General features: G+C 46.0%; 1 protein-coding gene and 1 pseudogene across 1 annotated transcript; both read left to right on the forward strand.

Moving 5' to 3' along the window:
• Positions 1-11,600: 11,600 nt before the first annotated feature.
• LOC127668092 (olfactory receptor 8S1-like) lies at positions 11,601-12,518 on the forward strand. The gene has a single exon (XM_052161527.1). It carries the CDS (start codon positions 11,601-11,603, stop codon positions 12,516-12,518), a length of 918 nt encoding a protein of 305 aa, XP_052017487.1.
• A 2,261-nt stretch (positions 12,519-14,779) lies between these two features.
• LOC127667936 (GTPase NRas-like) lies at positions 14,780-15,351 on the forward strand (annotated as a pseudogene).
• The last annotated feature ends 2,537 nt before the right edge of the window (positions 15,352-17,888 follow it).

Below are 17,888 nucleotides of genomic sequence, written 5' to 3' on the forward strand. Positions count from 1 at the left end.
AGTTAAAAACTGCCAAAAAATCTGGATTCTACATGCATGCATATAGAATGTGTGCGTGTGTGTGTTTGTGTGTGTGTATATGTATGTATATATATGTGTGTGTGTGTGCATCTACATATACAAATACATGTATATATACACCCTCTGTTGTATGACACTATTCCCAGGGTGATGTTAATAGATTATACTCACTCCAGATAGAGAGCCCATGACAGACCTAGGTGAGGATCCCATTGGTGATAGTTTGAGTGTAATTGGCCCACAGGGAGTGGCACTATTTGGAGGTGTGGCCTTGTTGGAGAGAGCTTAATACTGTGGAGGTGGGCTTTGAGATCTCTTGTATGCTCAAGCTGCTCTCAGTGGCACAGTCTCCTTCTGTTGCCTGCAGATCAAGATGTAGAACTCTTGGCTCCTCCAGTACCATGTCTACCTTCACACTGCCATGATTCCCACCATGATGAGAATGGACTGAACCTCTGAAACTATAAACTAGGCCCAACTAAATGTTATCCTTTACAAGAGTTGCTGTGGTCATGATGTCTCTTCACATGAATAGAACCCAAACTTCAAGGCACCATTGAAGTCTAACTTGGTGAAGCCATGTGTTGGATTGAGGTAATTTGCAGGAATATGGGTTGCTCACAGGAACAGAAATAAAGATAGCTGTGTTAGTAAGGTCCACCTCAGCGTGGGTGATATGAGAGCTTATGAGCACTTGAAACCTGAAACACACTGCATCACTGCCAATAGTCTGACAGGCTGGAGAGTGTCTTCTCCAGGCAGGGCAGGTGACCTTTACCTCTTTGGGCAGTCCGGCTGACAGGCTGGAGAGTGTCTTCTCCAGGCAGGGCAGGTGACCTTTACCTCTTTGGGCAGTCCGGCTGACAGGATGGAGAGTGTCTTCTCCAGGCAGGGCAGGTGACCTTTACCTCTTTAGGCAGTCCGGCTGACAGGATGGAGAGTGTCTTCTCCAGGCAGGGCAGGTGACCTTTACCTCTTTAGGCAGTCCGGCTGACAGGATGGAGAGTGTCTTCTCCAGGCAGGGCAGGTGACCTTTACCTCTTTGGGCAGTCCGGCTGACAGGCTGGAGAGTGTCTTCTCCAGGCAGGGCAGGTGACCTTTACCTCTTTGGGCAGTCCGGCTGACAAGCTGGAGAGTGTCTTCTCCAGGCAGGGCAGGTGACCTTTACCTCTTTAGGCAGTCCGGCTGACAGGCTGGAGAGTGTCTTCTCCAGGCAGGGCAGGTGACCTTCACCTCTTTGGGCAGTCCGGCTGACAGGATGGAGAGTGTCTTCTCCAGGCAGGGCAGGTGACCTTTACCTCTTTGGGCAGTCCGGCTGACAGGATGGAGAGTGTCTTCTCCAGGCAGGGCAGGTGACCTTTACCTCTTTCGGCAGTCCGGCTGGCAGGATGGAGAGTGTCTTCTCCAGGCAGGGCAGGTGACCTTTACCTCTTTGGGCAGTCCGGCTGACAGGCTGGAGAGTGTCTTCTCCAGGCAGGGCAGGTGACCTTTACCTCTTTGGGCAGTCCGGCTGACAGGCTGGAGAGTGTCTTCTCCAGGCAGGGCAGGTGACCTTCACCTCTTTGGGCAGTCCGGCTGGTCTGAACTTCTAGGACGCTTGGCTGCTTTTCTTCCAGGCAGCATCTCTTGGTGCGCTTGGAAATGGAGGCACCAGTAGATGTGGTCAGTTTCAGGGACTTCCTAAAGCTTTTGAGTTGTTTTTCTTGAGATTTAATGAGTTTCCATGCAGAATGGAATGTTTCACCTCCCTTAGAACACCCCGTGTCTTACCTAGCTTCCAAGAAGCATGGAATGTTTTCACTCAGAGAAACATTGTTACATGTTAGCTGCACACTTCACATAGACTCAGCCACCTGAGCATATACAACACACACACACACACACACACACACACACACACACACACACACACATTCTCAAACACACTCAATGCACATTAATAAAGATAGGTAATAACAAGAGTTTAAGAGGATATCGGTGTCTGGCAAGAGGCTTCAGCTGGTAAAGGTGCCTGTAGTGCAAGCCTGGTGACATCCCTGGAACTGTGTAAAAGTAGGAGAGAGTTGCTTCTCAAAGTTGTCCTTTGACTGTCACATACCTGCCATTGTATATGCCCCATTCAAACATTGTCCATGTACACACACACAAAATAAATATTTTTAAAAGATATGCTATAGAGAAATTAGAAATCTTTTCTTTATAAAATGAGTGTGTTAGTTTAAATGAGAAAGGCCCCCATAGTCCCATTCATTTGAATACTTGGCTCCCAGATGGTAGAACTTTTTGGAAAGGATTAGGAGGTGTGGTCTTAGAGGAAGCATGTTTTACGAGTGTTTTTACATGTTTTACAAGTTCCAAAACACTTATGCCATTCCCAGTATGCCTTCTGCCTCCTGCTTGCAGATTAAGCTGTTTCTGCCAACATACCTTTGCTCTACCATCATGGACTCTAACCCTCTGAAAGAAACATACCCACTTGTCTTGATCATGGTGTTTTGTCATAACAACAGTAACTAAAACAGTGGGCTACACAATTACTGTTTGAACTAGAATTGTATTCCTGGACTATATTAGAGAGAGTCAAAACATAAAATATATGTCAACGTAAAATGTGTGTATACTCATATGTAGCCTGTGTTTGCTACCTTGTAAGTTCTACTTTCTCCTACCCCTCCTCTATGCTTTTTTCACCATTTCAACCCCCTAACACTAAATAGGAGAAAAAAAAGGACCAACAGCAACCAACCAACAACTAACAGCAACCAACAACAACCAACAGCAACCAACCAACAACCAATAGCAACCAACCAACAACCAACATCAACCAACAACAACCAATAGCAACCAACCAACAACCAACAGCAACCAACCAACAACCAACAGCAACCAACAACAATCAACAGCAACCAACAACAATCAACAGCAACCAACCAACAACCAACAGCAACCAACCAACAACCAACAGCAACCAACCAACAACCAACAGCAACCAACCAATAACCAACAACAACCAACAACAACCAACAGCAACCAACCAACAACCAACAGCAACCAACAGCAATCAACCAACAACCAACAGCAACCAACCAATAACCAACAGCCACCAACAACAACCAACAACAACCAACTAACAACCAACAACAACCAATAGCAATCAACAACAACCAACCAACAATCGACCAACAGCAACCAACAACAACCAACAACAACCAACAGCAACCAACAGCAACCAACCAACAACCAATAGCAACCAACAACAACCAACCAACAATCAACCAACAGCAACCAACTAACAGCAACCAACAGCAACCAGCTAACAACAACCAACAGCAACCAACAGGAAATAACCAACAACCAACAACCCACCATGCTTCTTGGGGCTGTAGCATTTATACACCCTCTGAAAAGTCTCCAGAATTCCAAATGTCGCATAATCACAGAAACTAACTGCTTCTGGCAAAATCATGTTCCTGCTAGAGTATGAGACAAATCATAGTCAGCCATTGTAGACAATCTGAAGCAGCCCTATATCCCATAACTGGGATTAAAACAAAAACATGTTCTTATATTTCTGTGGTTTTTTAAAGAAACCAAAATTCCAAAATTGTCACTATACTCATAGCCATATTATACCAGCCCCCAAATCAGAAACAATCCAATGAACCTTAGTTGTTCAGTGGATCAACAGTGGCATACACATTAGGAAACCCAGTCCCTTACAGTTGTGACAAACATTTATCCCTGGCAGTAACAAGTGTAAAGAAGAAGAGCTTTATTTTGGTTCATGGTTTCAAGGTTTTAGTCCATGGCGGGCTGGTTCCACTGTGAGTCTGGGCATCACGATGAGGAGCATGTAGAGCAGCAATGTTGGTCCTATCATGGGTCCAGGAAAAAGAGGGGAGGTAGCCCCCAACAATACCCCACCCTAGTGACCTATTTCCTTTATCTTAAGGTTTCCAGAACTTCCTCTATATAGCACCATTAACTGGGAACTAGCATTCAACCCATGAAGCTTTTGGGGCATTTTATAGTCAAGCCATAATATGATCATGAATGGAACCTTACTTTGTCTGAAAGGAACAAAGTGTTAGTTCATGTGGCAGCTGAGAAAGATGGTACATGATAGAAGCCAGGGCCACAGGTAACATGGGAAGGGAACATCAGAAATGCTCAGCCTCACTGGGAAGTCCTGGGGCTACAGGTGTCGCTGAGCTCCTGCTGTCGCTCTGGAGTTCATCTCTGTGAAGAGAATACAGACAGTGATTCTTGTGGATTTCCTCGGTGCCTGTTGCTATGTCCCTGTTGTATTTAGTAGCTGGGTTCCTGGAACTGGGTTCCTGGAACAGAAGCTGAGGGATGGATGGGGAAGGGGCGAAAAGAAGGAGGCCAGGATGATAGTTTACTGATCAAGGCCCCAACTTTAATGGCCGTCAGACCATTTAACAGTTTGGGCAAGCCCCTCCCCCCAGACTCCGGGCTGAGTTCCAGGGAAGTCTTCTGGTGGTCCTTGGCTCCACTGCTCAGGCAGCTGGGTGGGTCACCTGCTTAATTCAGGAATCCTTAGACCTGGAGGAACAATGAACTTAACCTTCACTCTGAGCACTCCACCCTAGGTGGAGCAGGATCCTGACTTGCACAGGAATCCTTGCTCAACTAAGACTGGGAGAAGTTCACCTTGACCAAAGTGAGTACACTCTGAGTACTCCACCCTAGGATAAAAATTCCTGCTGTAACCTACTTCCCTATTATGCCCTAATGTCAGATTCCTGCCCTAAGCTCTTGTCCTTGGCCAATGTCAAGTTCCTACCATGTGGCATGACACCCCAATATAGCTCTGTACATGTCCCCCTTTCATTTCTGATTTTGTTAATGTGGATACTGTCTCTCTGCCTTTTGGTTGGTTTGTTTATCTTGTTGGTCTTCAGAGGACTGCTCTTTGTTTTGCTGACTCTTTGTATTGTGCTCTTTGTTTCTGATTTATAGGTTTCAGCCCTGACTTTGGCTACTTCTCACATTTGGGTCCTCTTGAGTGTGTTTGCTTCTTTTTTGTTCTAGAACTTGCAGGTATGCTTTTAAGTTGCAAGTATTAGATCTCTCTGATTTTTTTATGAAGGCTCTTAGTGGTAGGAACTTTTCTCTTACCACTGCTTTCGTGGTGACATATAACTCACTCTTACTGGATTCTAGAAAGTCTTTCATTCCTTTTCTGACTCAGATTATTCCTACTGTGACACAGTTATTTTTGTGCCAGTGTTCCTAGATCACATCTTTAAGTGGTTTTGTGCTGTAACTATGGAATATCTGGCCTCCTCTTCTCTTACAGAGATGTGCACAGTTTCTTTGAGTGTGAGTACCATACAGGCATCTTATCTTGAAGCCAGTCAAGTATACCCCTAGTAAACTGATATTTGTAAGAAGTGAGCTATCCACACTATGAGACCAGGCTATCAGGCACAGACTCTGATGCAGTTATTATGTACAGGGTTGGAACACAGAGAACTAGCACACACACCCAATGCAGGCATAGAATGCCTGGTACAGAACTCATTACAGCAGGTTTGCTTTACAATTACCTTGAATAATTATCAATGGGAGAAAGACTTTATGATGAATCTAGTATGAATGAGTACATTGGTTATTTCCTGTAGGCATGGAAAAAAGCACTCAGGTACACAGTTAAATGGCAAAACCAATCGACCAATCAACCTAGTCCCAGATGTGGGTCACGTTCCTAAGAAGCACCTTGGGCATGTCGGCTAAGTTACTTTGTGTAGGTAAGTAGGTCTGGTGCCTAATGATGTAATGGAACATTGTTTTGTAATTTCTTACATAATACATTAGTAATGAGAAGAGATTTACTCTTTTTCCTCATTTGGCTCTTTGGCTACTCAGGGAAATTGTTCCTACAAACCTTCTTCATACACACATGGGAAAATCATCAGGAGGGAAGCACAATTGTCTCAGCCTCCATGTTAAGTCTCTGCTGGTTCGTTTGTTCCCCTTGGATTTTGTCATTGGAAAAATCGTGTCTCCCTGGTTTTGTCCTGTTCCAGTGAGCTGTTATCCGCACAGCAAGATTTCTCATCCATAGTTTAATCCAGAGTTTCCAAAGATAATGCATAATAAAGTCCCCTGTTGCCCTAAAAAAAGTTCTGTTTAATTAACAATGCCAAGATCAAGCTTCCTCATGACTCTAGGGACTGCCTGGTATTGAGTCAACGGCTTCTTAGGCTCCCTGACTCAATCCACTGGCCTCATTGACTCTAAAGCTCGCTGCCTTCCTGATGGTATACACTGGAGGGTTCCTTCAGACAACGCTAACAACAAACTGCCAGTCCTGGAAGATGTCAAGCAGACAAATGATTGTGATCAGTATTAAAAAACATGGAAGAGATTGCTTAAGAAATGGAGTACGTTGTGATGACTTCCAAACAAATTAGGGAAGCATCTCAACCATCCAGGGGAGCTCTAGAGCTCATGTGAACACATTCGGCTCCCTAGACTGAAGACTATGCATATCTGTAAGCTGAGCAGCTAGGGATGTGCTCTCCTGATGGGAATCACCTGAGGTAAGGCGCGCTTGCTTCTTGAGTTTCAGGATAGATGCCAGGGGCACACAGATGTCCCCGGCTGCCTAGGTGTTCCTATTTCTTCTCTCAGCTCCTTGGGGCATTTTTCTGTCCTTCTCTCTCTTCGTGCCTTTCTGAGATATTATTGTTTTATTTCGAATTCCTTGTGACTTGTGTCTTTTGCTATTCTGGGCTTTCCTGCACTCACACCTCCAGGAGTCTCTGTCCTTGGTTTAAGGCGTTCGCACGGATTCTCAGATGGACCTCTCTTCCTTCTCCATTGGTATATTGATTATTTAAACCAAACTGGAAACAGAGATCATTAAAGCTCTTCCATTATTCGATTAAATTCTCACAGCACGGAACAACGAAGGTGGGAAAGCTGGGGCTGGAGGAATGGCTCAGTGGTTAAGAGCATGGACGGCTTATTCAGGGCATCCAAACTCAGCTCCCAACATCCTCGCTGAGCAGCTCACAGCCTCCCGTAGCTCCAGCTCTAGGCAATGCAACACCCCTGGCTTCTGAGGCACCCGAACTCAAGTGTGTCCACTTGCACACATAATAAATTAAATTTAAGAAAAAAATCTGTCAAGTTAAAAGTCGCCATTATCCCTGGACAGTTCAGTAATCTGAGACTGCTTTTCACTTCTGTCAGCCCGAGCTGACTTGTGACTACTGGACAATGCTGACAGTGAAATGTGGCATTAAAACTGTTAGCAGAAGAACCCAGGGCAGAGGCTGACTGATCCCGGGAACCATGAGTATCAGTCAGAGGCCGAGCCCTCACCACTCTGAACGTCAAAGCATCGATCTGACTATGTGGTTAGCATGCCACAGGGAAAATACCTGGCTTGATTTTGCTTCCCTAACTACTGTTTTCCCAACAAATAACAAATCTTGACACTCTCAAGATTTGACACTGCAGGGCCCTGAAGGGACCTGAAGTGAATTCCTCTGTCACTCTTCTGTTTTGGTTACTGTCTGCCATCTTTTACATAGACTCTGAGTTCTATGTATAATTTTGTATCATAGAGATAATGGTCCATATCAGTCATTAATGAAAACAGAAAGAGGAACATATAGACAGCTGTTTTAATTACCCACTTAATTATATAATATATATTTAGAGAGGGCCTCAGTGATGGTGAAGGGCGTGCCTATAAACCAAGCACAGCAGTTTGCCAGAAGTTTGCATCGCACACAGGTAACTTTGTAGACAAGGGAAATACATTGTAGCTGATATGTGTGTGCACACACACACATGTATATATAAATGCACATATGATTGTAGTAAAATATTATTTTCAATAATATTTGAAATTCATTCAAATGTCTTTGATGGGTAAGTTTGTTAGTTAAAAGTTAACGAGGATGGCTGGCCAGTGATCCCCAGGGTCTGCCTGTCGCTGTCTCTGCATGCACACACCGCAGCCCGCTTTCACACACCGCAGCCCGCTTTCTATGTGTGGGTTCCAGCCACTGAGCTCAGATGCTTGTATTCTTCCAGGCAAATGTTGCCTGTCACTTTAGTCCTTACAGACATTTTAAAATCTGAATAACTTTAAGCATACAAGGAGGTTGAAAGAATCATAGACTAATATAATTTAACCCAGATTCAGATTCAAGCATTAATATTTTTCTTTCTGTGCATAGCTTTGTGCTTATGCCGCGGTAGAATCTGCCCGGCTGAATCGTTTGGAAGTACACGGTGATAATAACACATGAACACTCACCCCTAACACTTAACTATTCTGCTCACACAAACAAGTCTGTTCTCTTGCATTACCTTGGCCCCACTACTACCTAAGAAAATTATCAATAACTCACAGTACCTAAAACTGAGTATGCGTGTTGCATATGAGCGTGGGCAGACATGTGCCACAGCACTCGTGTGGTGTTCAGAATTCAACAAGTAAGGATCGATTCTCTTCTCCCACCATGGGGGTGGGGCCCATCCCAGGGATGGAACTCAGGTCGTCAGGCTTGGCAGCAAGTACCTTTACCTGCTGAGACATCTTGCCAGCCTTATTTTGTAACAGACGGGATACAAAGCCTTTTCAAATACCAGGTAGTAGTACTACGTTGCCTTAAGGATGGTGTCTCAGCTCTAAGCAATCTTATGCAGAATTATTGTCTTAAGAGCAGAAAATTCTGTTGTATTTCTGGTGGAAGCTAGCAGTCCAAGGTCAAGGTTAACTTAAGCTTGCTTTCCCTGGAGGCCATTTTCCTTGGTTTGCAGGTGGCTGCCTATTTTCTTGCCGTGTCCCCACAGAGGTGTGGCATCTTTTCTTGCCCTTTGCTGTGTGCAGCCCCATTACACACTCTGCAATGTTAGGGTGGATATTACGCACTAAGAGGTCACTGGTGAGAGGCAGTGTGCTTTGCTGTTGGTGTTCCTCCTGCTATGCAGGAACAGGAGCACTGTGAGATGACATCAGCGGCCATGTGATATGCTCAGCTCATTCCCGCGCTGTGGAGACATCCTCTTCTAATCTTTGCCAATCGATTGCTCAGCAGGGATAGCCAAGGTTTGTTTGGAAATCTCCTGACATTTTGCTTTGTTCTAATTTATGTGATGTTGACTCTATAGTTTTAAAGAATGCTTTGCAAAACAGAACCAAGCAAGGTGCCTGTTGTAACCAGCACCACGCTGTATCCAATTGGAGAAGGGGAGGGGGAAGGCATTGGGCCAAATCAGGACGCATTTAGCCAGCAGTTGCCACTCAGCCTTGGTACCTTTTCCTTTTCTCCATCCTTCTTGTGCCAAGTGGCTTGGCATAGGGACTTCCAACTGTTTAGATGCTCACAGTGCAGTTACACAGACAGGGTTGTCCTCTCTGCCTCTCTCCATGTTGCTTTGTCTCTCATTTTGTTCTATCAAGGAGAACCATGGAGGTTCAGCTATTACACGTGCTGCCTCTTATTTGGTTTGAGATGACCAGCTCTCAAGGAGCCTTTTCTCTTGAGCGAGAGTCAATTAACATCACCCCAGCCCCACCCCTGCCAAATCCTAGTACTTGGATCTAAAGGGAAACCTTCCCTGTTGTATTCCATGATTGTTTATCTTCAGCTTGATGCACGAAGCTGCACAGAGCAACGACGGATGGATCTGCAGGCACCAGGCACAGCCAAAATGGAAAACTTCAATTTATTTTTAAAAGGCTTCCTCCACCCCAGGGTCTCTAAGTGACTTGGAGGGAGAAGCCTTCGGGATGAAGTGACTCGTATTATACTGGTCACGGCTAGATGAGGTTGGCGGGATAAAGCTGGCCCTCTCCACGTTCGCCGGCACAGCCCTTCTTTCAGATGCTCACTTTGCTCTCCAGGCACGTGTCACTAGAGTCTTTTCTTCCCCTTCCATCCCAGTGTCATGAAGCAATAGTTTTTATTTTTCCTTTCTGGACATGAAGGCTCTTACGTGGAGCCATCTGAATTACATGAATAAGGTTTAATTTCTTGTACAGGAAAAAAAAAGTTGGGGTTCTCTCTATAGTTCCAGGAATCTCGGCAGCCATGTGGTTGTGCTTAGAGGATGTAAGAAAGGGGGTGGGAGGCAGATTTTGACATATGTTGGCTCTGGAATCTCACAGCACAGGCCACTGTGGCTGCTGTGAACCTTCACCTGGAGGTCCCTCCCGCGTTGCTTTCCTCTGAGGTGGGGTGGGCAGAGCTGAGGATGGGCTCTGAGAGCCTCCGTGTCTAAAGAAAGAAAGAGGATGAATTCTCTCTTCTTCCCAAAGTAGTAAAAAACATGTCCAGATACAGTCTCAGATACCATCTCATATTATCAATGCTAAGTCTATACAATGTTAGCTTTCGGGGTTTTTGCTCCCTTAACATGTTGCTCTCGAGGGTGGACCTCCTGAGAAGTCAGGTGGGTAGGGTTTCATTTCTCTCTAAAACTGGGAAGCTTAGCTGCTCTGCCTGTGACAGAAGGTTTTCACAGAAGAACGGTGTGAATTAAGGCTGAATGAGAAGAGAGAGAAGGCAAGATTATTGGCCAATTCTCTTGTGACTTAGGTCGGTATGGTCCAATGGACACAAGTGTGAGAAGATAGGTTGGGTTACTGTGAGGGGCTGACCAAGCCTCCACACGTATGCACATGGGAGGCCACTGCATGTCTATCACATGAATGGGCTTCTAATAGAAACACGTTTCAAGCAGGGTTCAGCATCTTATGCCTCAATGTAGGCAAAGGTTTGCCCGTAAAAGCCCACCTACTTCCTATGCATCAGACATCTAGACTGCCATCCTAAAAGCTCATTTATATGCATACATTTGAAAAATTAAATAATACTATGACACCAAACACAAAACAATTGGGTGTATTTCAAAGAAGAAAAATCCCAAGCACTTTAACTTCACAGCCTTCAGGTTCTTTGAGGCCTTGCTGGTACCTGACATTTCTGAGACTTCACATTGGCTATATTCCTATAGTCTAAACCTATTCCTATAGGTTTATGCTTATAGATCTTCTTCTGCAGGCAAGCAGACATGTTAAGATGCATACACACACACACACACACACACACACACAGAGAGAGAGAGAGAGAGAGAGAGAGAGAGAGAGAGAGAGAGAGAGAGAGATCTCATTTACAGTTAAATGGAAGCAGTGAGGTGAAGATTGACTTCCTGGTGCCTGGTCCAGCACGCTTGACTTTTTTCCTATGGTTTTTGGAATACACACAGCGTTCGTACACTGCTTAAAGCCCCCTCTCAGCCCTTTATCTCCCCAGTAATCCACCCTTGGGCTTATTCTCTATCTCTGATCGGAAACATTTCTCACACTCTCAGCAGCAACTGAGCTCGGAGAAAGGCAACCTAATAAAAGATAGTGTTGCTGATTTAAGATGTTAGTGGTTTTAGCCACGGTCAGGGAGTTCATTTTTAAATAGCTGAGCAGAGATTTGTGGTGAGTAAGAGTTTGAGCTGGGCTAGCGAAGGTGCATTAAAGATCTTTAATGATGGATCTTATCTTTTGTGTTTGTTTCATTTTCTTCTCTACAGCCATGAGGAACCACAGTGCTGTCCGTGAGTTTGTTCTTCTCGGACTATCCACCAACCCCTTCGTTCAACCTGCACTCTTTGTCCTGTTCCTTCTGGTTTACCTCCTCACCGTGGTGGGGAACTCCCTGATGCTGTTTGTGATTGCGGCTGATTCTCACCTCCACACACCTATGTATTTCTTCTTGAGACAGCTGTCCTTCCTGGACCTCTGCCACTCCTCTGTCACAGCTCCCAAGATGCTAGAGAATCTGCTCTCTGTGGAGAAAACCATCTTGGTTGAAAGTTGCTTGGCTCAGGCCTTCTTTGTCTTCGCCACCGGTGGCACCGAGGCCTGTCTACTTGCGGCGATGGCTTATGACCGCTATGTCGCCATCAGCTCCCCTTTGCTCTACGGCCAGGTGATGAGTAGCCAGCTCTGTGTGGGGCTGGTGTGGCTCTCCTGGGGTCTAGCCATTGTGGATGCTCTCCTCAATACCCTTCTGGCTGTCCATTTAGATTTCTGTGAGGACCAAACGATTCCTCACTTTAGCTGTGAGCTGTCTTCTCTCTTCCCTCTGTCTTGCTCTGACACTGCTGCCAATTTCATTCTCCTACTGTGCTCCTCCGTCGTGCATTTCTTTGGAACCCTTGTCATGATTGTTTGCTCTTATGGCCGCATTGTCTCCACTGTCCTGAGGGTCAGCTCCAGCACGGGGAGAAGCAAGGCCTTCTCCACATGCCTGTCCCATCTCACTACTGTCATCTTGTTCTACGGCTCGGGGTTCATCAGTTATCTCTTACCGGTTTCAGGGTCTCCCCTTGAGATGGTCTTCTCCTTGCAGTATAGTCTGATCACCCCCATGCTGAACCCCCTCATCTACAGCCTGAAGAACAAGGAAGTGAAGGCAGCGGTGGGAAGAGTGATCAGAAAGCATTTTTAGCCTCTTGAATATTACACACAACATTATGATAAGATGCTACGTGTTCAGATAATGGACTTTGGGGAGAGCTTTTGGTTGTCCATGATGGAAGGTACTACATGCCTTTTGCTCTTTTGGAAATATTTGTGAAAGAAACAGAGAAAGTTTAGGATTCTAGATCTTATTCAGAAAATGATCAACGAATCAGCGAACCCTCTTTTCCAGGAGAGCACCTTACAGGAACGTTCACTTTTCATGTCTGTATAAATAGCTGCTGCTGTTGGCAGTTCACCACTCCTTCATGTTTTAAAAACACATCTGACTCCCTCAGAAGCAGACAACCATCATGGGGTCAGGGTGGCCCTGGGGCCCCGGACAGGCTGATGGTTCTGTCTTTTTCTCCCGATGAAGCATCCCAACCCAGACATTCTTACCCAGAGTGGAATCAAGACTCAAGGGGAGTTATCCAGGAAGTTCAAATATTAATTATAAACAAAAAGAAACTCCCAAAACTAAGCCTATAATATTGTGCCTCCTTAAAACAACAAAAACAAAACAAAACAAAAAACCACAGCACCATTCTCTGGCAACTATCCTTGGGGTGATATGTTAAGAAAGAATAACAATGTCAAATTTGATATATTTCTTAACTTGTGCCAAGAAGTGTACTACATTCCTGGGGTAGCAACAGGCTCCCACTTGTAATTCCTGGGGCCTCTGGACAGATCTACTTCAGATTAGAACAGAAGAAGAGCTTCCTAGATTATCCGTGGGGGTTCCACACAATCACATGAATCAGCAAAGGTTCGAGCATTCTACAGTCAGACCCAGAAAAGGCCGGGCAAACAGCAAGGGCAGAGATAATTATAAGCACAAGGAAGATTTACTATCACCTGTGCCTCTCAGTGCTGGCTTCTTGATGAGGAGGCCACAAGGCAGGAATTGCGGCCAGCTTCTAGAAGTGGAGTGCACCAGCCAATAGGAAGCAGAGAGACAGAAAACTTGCTTCTTAGTACTGAGCTCTGCCAGGAGCCCAGAAGAGGCTGAAGAGGCAGAAGAGCTTCTTCTCAGGTTCTCCAGATTAGCACTGTCACGCCTACATTTTGCCCTTGGGCAAGGTAGATTGTTTAGCCCACCCATATTTCTGACCTAATGTATTGTAACATAACATATCTGCATGACTTAAAAATGTTTTTTTTTTAGAATTTCATCCACGAGTACCATATTTACATCATTTTTTTTATCACATACCCTTTCCCACCCACAGTTACTCCCAGATCTTCCACTTTATTTCAAACTCATGAGTTTCTTTTCCTTAATTATTGCTGTCCTATACCACACACACACACACACATGAACACACATGCACATACACATACACATGCACACAAACACACACATACACACCCTACTGAGTCCATTTAGTGCTGCTCATGTGTATATGTGTTTAAAAGCTAAGCACTTAAGATTGGATAACTAACTGGATAACCCCTAGGAAAGACCAATTCTCTCTTAGTAGGCTTTAATTGCCAGAAGCATTTCATCTCAGAGTGAGGCCTTGTATGATTTCCCCCATTCAAGTTGCCGTTTCAACTGGTGGTGTGTCTTGTTTGCAGCCATGTTTGAAGTAGAAGTTTCTGGATATATCAGGTGACACAGACCCACGTGGTGTTTTGCTGATACAGACTCACATGGTGAGGCCACCTCACATGGTGTTTTGCTGAAGCAAGACTCGTGGGAGAACACGTGATGTTTGGAGGGAGTTTAAATAGGACTCAACGGACAGTGGTGGTGCATTGGTGCAGCTAGTTTCACAACACTTCCTTGGTCTAGAGTTTCATCTTGGCTGTTTTTTTTTTTTAATTTTTTTAATTTTTTATTTTTTTATTTTATTTTATTTTTTGCTTCATTGAGAGGCACGGTGGAGAGCTTCTCCTGGCGTCCTGGCTGGTCCTGATTGCTGCTGCTGACTCATGCTGATTCAGCGGCGGAGACCTGGCAGTTTCTGCTGGATCAGGCCGATGCCGCTGATTCAGTTTGCTATCCTGACAGTCCTGAACTGGACTGCTGGTGTCCTGACAGAGATTGGAATCACCCCATGGAGGTGGGGCTGAAGCATTAAAACAACCCTTATTAAAAGTAGGTTTTAAAAATCTAAACTGCCCCCCCAGCGGGGGCCCACTCATGGCTGTTTTGGGGTCTCCCACAGCTTCTCCTGTTGAAGTCCAGAAGCCTCCCTAGGCAGCAGGGTCTGTGGAGTGTGAGGTTTCTACGGCTGTGAGATGACCAAGTACAGACTGGTGGTGGTCGGAGTGACAGGCGGCGTCAGGAAAAGCACTCTGATATCCGCCTGACCCAGTGCTATTTTGTGGAGGAATATGATCCCACCATAAAGGATTCTTACTGAAAACAAGTGATGATTGACGGCAAGGCCCGTCTGCTGGACATACTGGATACAGCCGGACAGGAGGACTACAGTGCCACAAGAGACCAATCCATGAGAACGGGCGAAGGGTTCCTCTGTGTATTCGCCATCAACAATACTGAATCGTTTGCAGATATGAATCTTTACAGGGAGCAAATTCAGCGCGTGAAAGACTCTGAGGATGTCCCCATGGTGTGGTAGGTAACAAGGGTGACTTGCCAATGAGGACAGTGGACACAGAGGAAGCCCATGAGCTGGCCAAGAGTTACGGAATTCCATTTATCGAAACCTCAGCCAAGACCCCCACAGGGTGTGGAGGATGCCTTTTACACACTCGCCGGGGAGATACGCCAGTACTGAATGAAGACGCTCAACAGCAGTGAAGATGGCACTCGAGGTTGTACGGGGCTGCCCTGTGCGGTGATGTAGTATCAGAAAAGAGCTACTTTCAAGGAGCACGGATGCCCCAGTTCTGCCGCCCCTGGAGGAGACTGTTCCTGACGCTCTCTGCGTCCCAGAGAAGCTCCCACTTCCTGCTTCCCCGACTCCATTCCTGAGCACAGCCATCTAACCTGAGACCTTTTCAGAATAGCTACCTCCTCCTTCTGCTGCCCGACCAGAGAAATGGGCCTGTTTCTCCCCAGAAGTTCTCTGCCCTGGGTTTCCCCTAGATGCAGAAAGACACTCCTGCCAGCTGACTTTGTCCTCTGAAAATCAGTTTACATGGATGCAGAGAACCAAACTGTAGTCATGCAATTCTGTTGACAACAGTTTTCTCTCCCTGCAGCCTTGCCACCTTCTCCTCTGTCACCCATGCCTTCCCCACAGTCTCCGTCCGAGGCTTCTGCTCGGTCTGCTGCGGTGCAGACAGTAAATTCTCTCTCTCCACTTGAGAGATTGGTAGCCCAAGTTTTCTTAGATGTGATGATCTCCAGGGCTATCTCAGGATAATCTCCATGGCTGTCTCGGTTGCTTTCAGTTCTTCCAGAGACTCTTCCCTGCATCATATCATGTTTAATAATAATAAAAAAATCAACGACTAAAAAAAAATCTAAACATACACATGTTGATAAGAATTCATGGAAGTAGCTTTTCTGGATGTATCCAGGAGACCCAGTTCTCACAGCAAACTTCCTGTTCCTCTGTCTCTTACAGCCGTTCTGTCCTCTTTCCTACCTTGTTCCCTGAGCTTTAATGTGGAGGTCATGTTATAGGTGCATTTGTTGGGATATGCATACAGTTTTCAGCTACTAATTGTGGGGCACCAGATGTGGAAAAATAAAGAGGGGGGAACCCATGTCCTGCCAGAGCTTGGCCGCACTGTATGCGGGAAGCTGCTGCGTGACCCCATGGGCCACTGCAGGACAGGGTCGGACTGTGTGAGGCCGCTGAACCCCACTCTCGGGGGGGGGGGAGGTAAGCTCCTCACGGAGGTCAGGAACAACAGGTTCTAGCTCTTGGGCAGCCACTGGATGCCACCGAAGAGCTAAGAATGGGTCCCCCCCTTCCCCCCACCCTGGCGAGCGGCAGAGACCTAAGGCTGAAGGGAAAAGGGGCAGGATTGTGGGGGAGACACTGGCTGGTTCCTGAGCGGGCGAGTCCTTGGTCTGCTCTGGCAGCTGCTGGTGGCTGGGCTTGGCAGGGATCATGGCTGGAACTGGGAGAGGCCTCCCTGGCAGGAGATTAGACACAGCTCTTTAGAGGAAGACCTACTCCATTGCTCCAGCATGGTGAGTCCAGATGAAAGGAGGCAGTCTATTGGTTTTAGCGTTTATTGTAGAGAAGTAGAGAAAGAGAGAGAAAGTAGAGAAGTAGAAGCCGGCCATGGCTGTGTGTGTGTGTGGGGGGGGGGGGGGGAGGCAATGGGGAGGAGGGGTAGCAAGGGGACAAGAGTCAAGGAAGTAAGAGCGAGCGAGAGAGTGAGACAGAGGGAGGGGCAAACAGCCCATTTATAGTGGGCCGGCCTACCTAGCTGTTGTCAGGTAACCATGGGGAGGGGCATACCTCGCTGTTGTCAGGTGACTATGGGGGTGGAGTTCAGCCTGAATACTAGGGGTTTGGGGCATTGCCCTGTGTGACTGATGGCCACAGGATTATGGATTTGAGGGCTTGCATCAGAAGCCTAGTGTCTGGGAGCATGGCCAACAGGTCCGTCCCTTGCAGAATGTCTACTGGGTCTCCAGAAGTTAAGTCTCGCTCAATCAGAACACAAACTTCCTTTCACGGTCCGACACTAAATCAGTAGTAATTTGTTATGATAGTAATAGAAAGTTAATACAATACCATGATTTTGAATATTCCATTTCATCATCTTAACACATACGTGGGATAGGTTCTGCTGTTAGTTTTCTTCGCTTAGTGAAGAAATAAGACATAGGAGGTGTGTCCTTGTGAAGTTATTATCAGTAAGATGATGGCACCTGACTCTAAACCAGGAAACTGGGGCTAAGACACGCTCTCAGTCACTGAACATTACCCAGCACTGCTACCTCTGAGTCTCCCACGGCCTCTGTGTAATTTTCGCTATCTGATTCAGTTACATAAAACCCAAAGAATGGTAACTGGCCCTGAAACAGGAATCGTGACTTGTCAGTGAAATCTATAGTTTGTTTCATAGGTTAAAACCAACGACAGAAGAGCTCTCAGGAAAGGAGGCTATCTGGGGTTCGTTACCAAGACATGCAAAAGAAAGTGAGCCACGCCGCTTAACTGCTCGTGGCACGTAAGTGTTCAGACTCCTGATTGCTCCAGACGAGCGAGTGCAAGACACTCCAAGAGAGTGAGGAAGGTCAAGGCTGTGGGCTCTTCTGCTCAAAAACTGCGATTTTATTTCTTGTGTTTTAAAGTTTGTATTCTGTCTCCTTCCACCCCTGCCCCTGTGTGTGTGTGTGTGTGTATGTGTGTGTTCATGTGTGCCGTGTGCTTGCAGGTGCCTTTAGAAGCCAAAAGAAGACATCAGATTTCCT

The sequence above is a fragment of the Apodemus sylvaticus genome, chromosome 17, assembly GCF_947179515.1.
Source record: "Apodemus sylvaticus chromosome 17, mApoSyl1.1, whole genome shotgun sequence".
Classification (NCBI taxonomy): Eukaryota; Metazoa; Chordata; class Mammalia; order Rodentia; family Muridae; genus Apodemus; species Apodemus sylvaticus.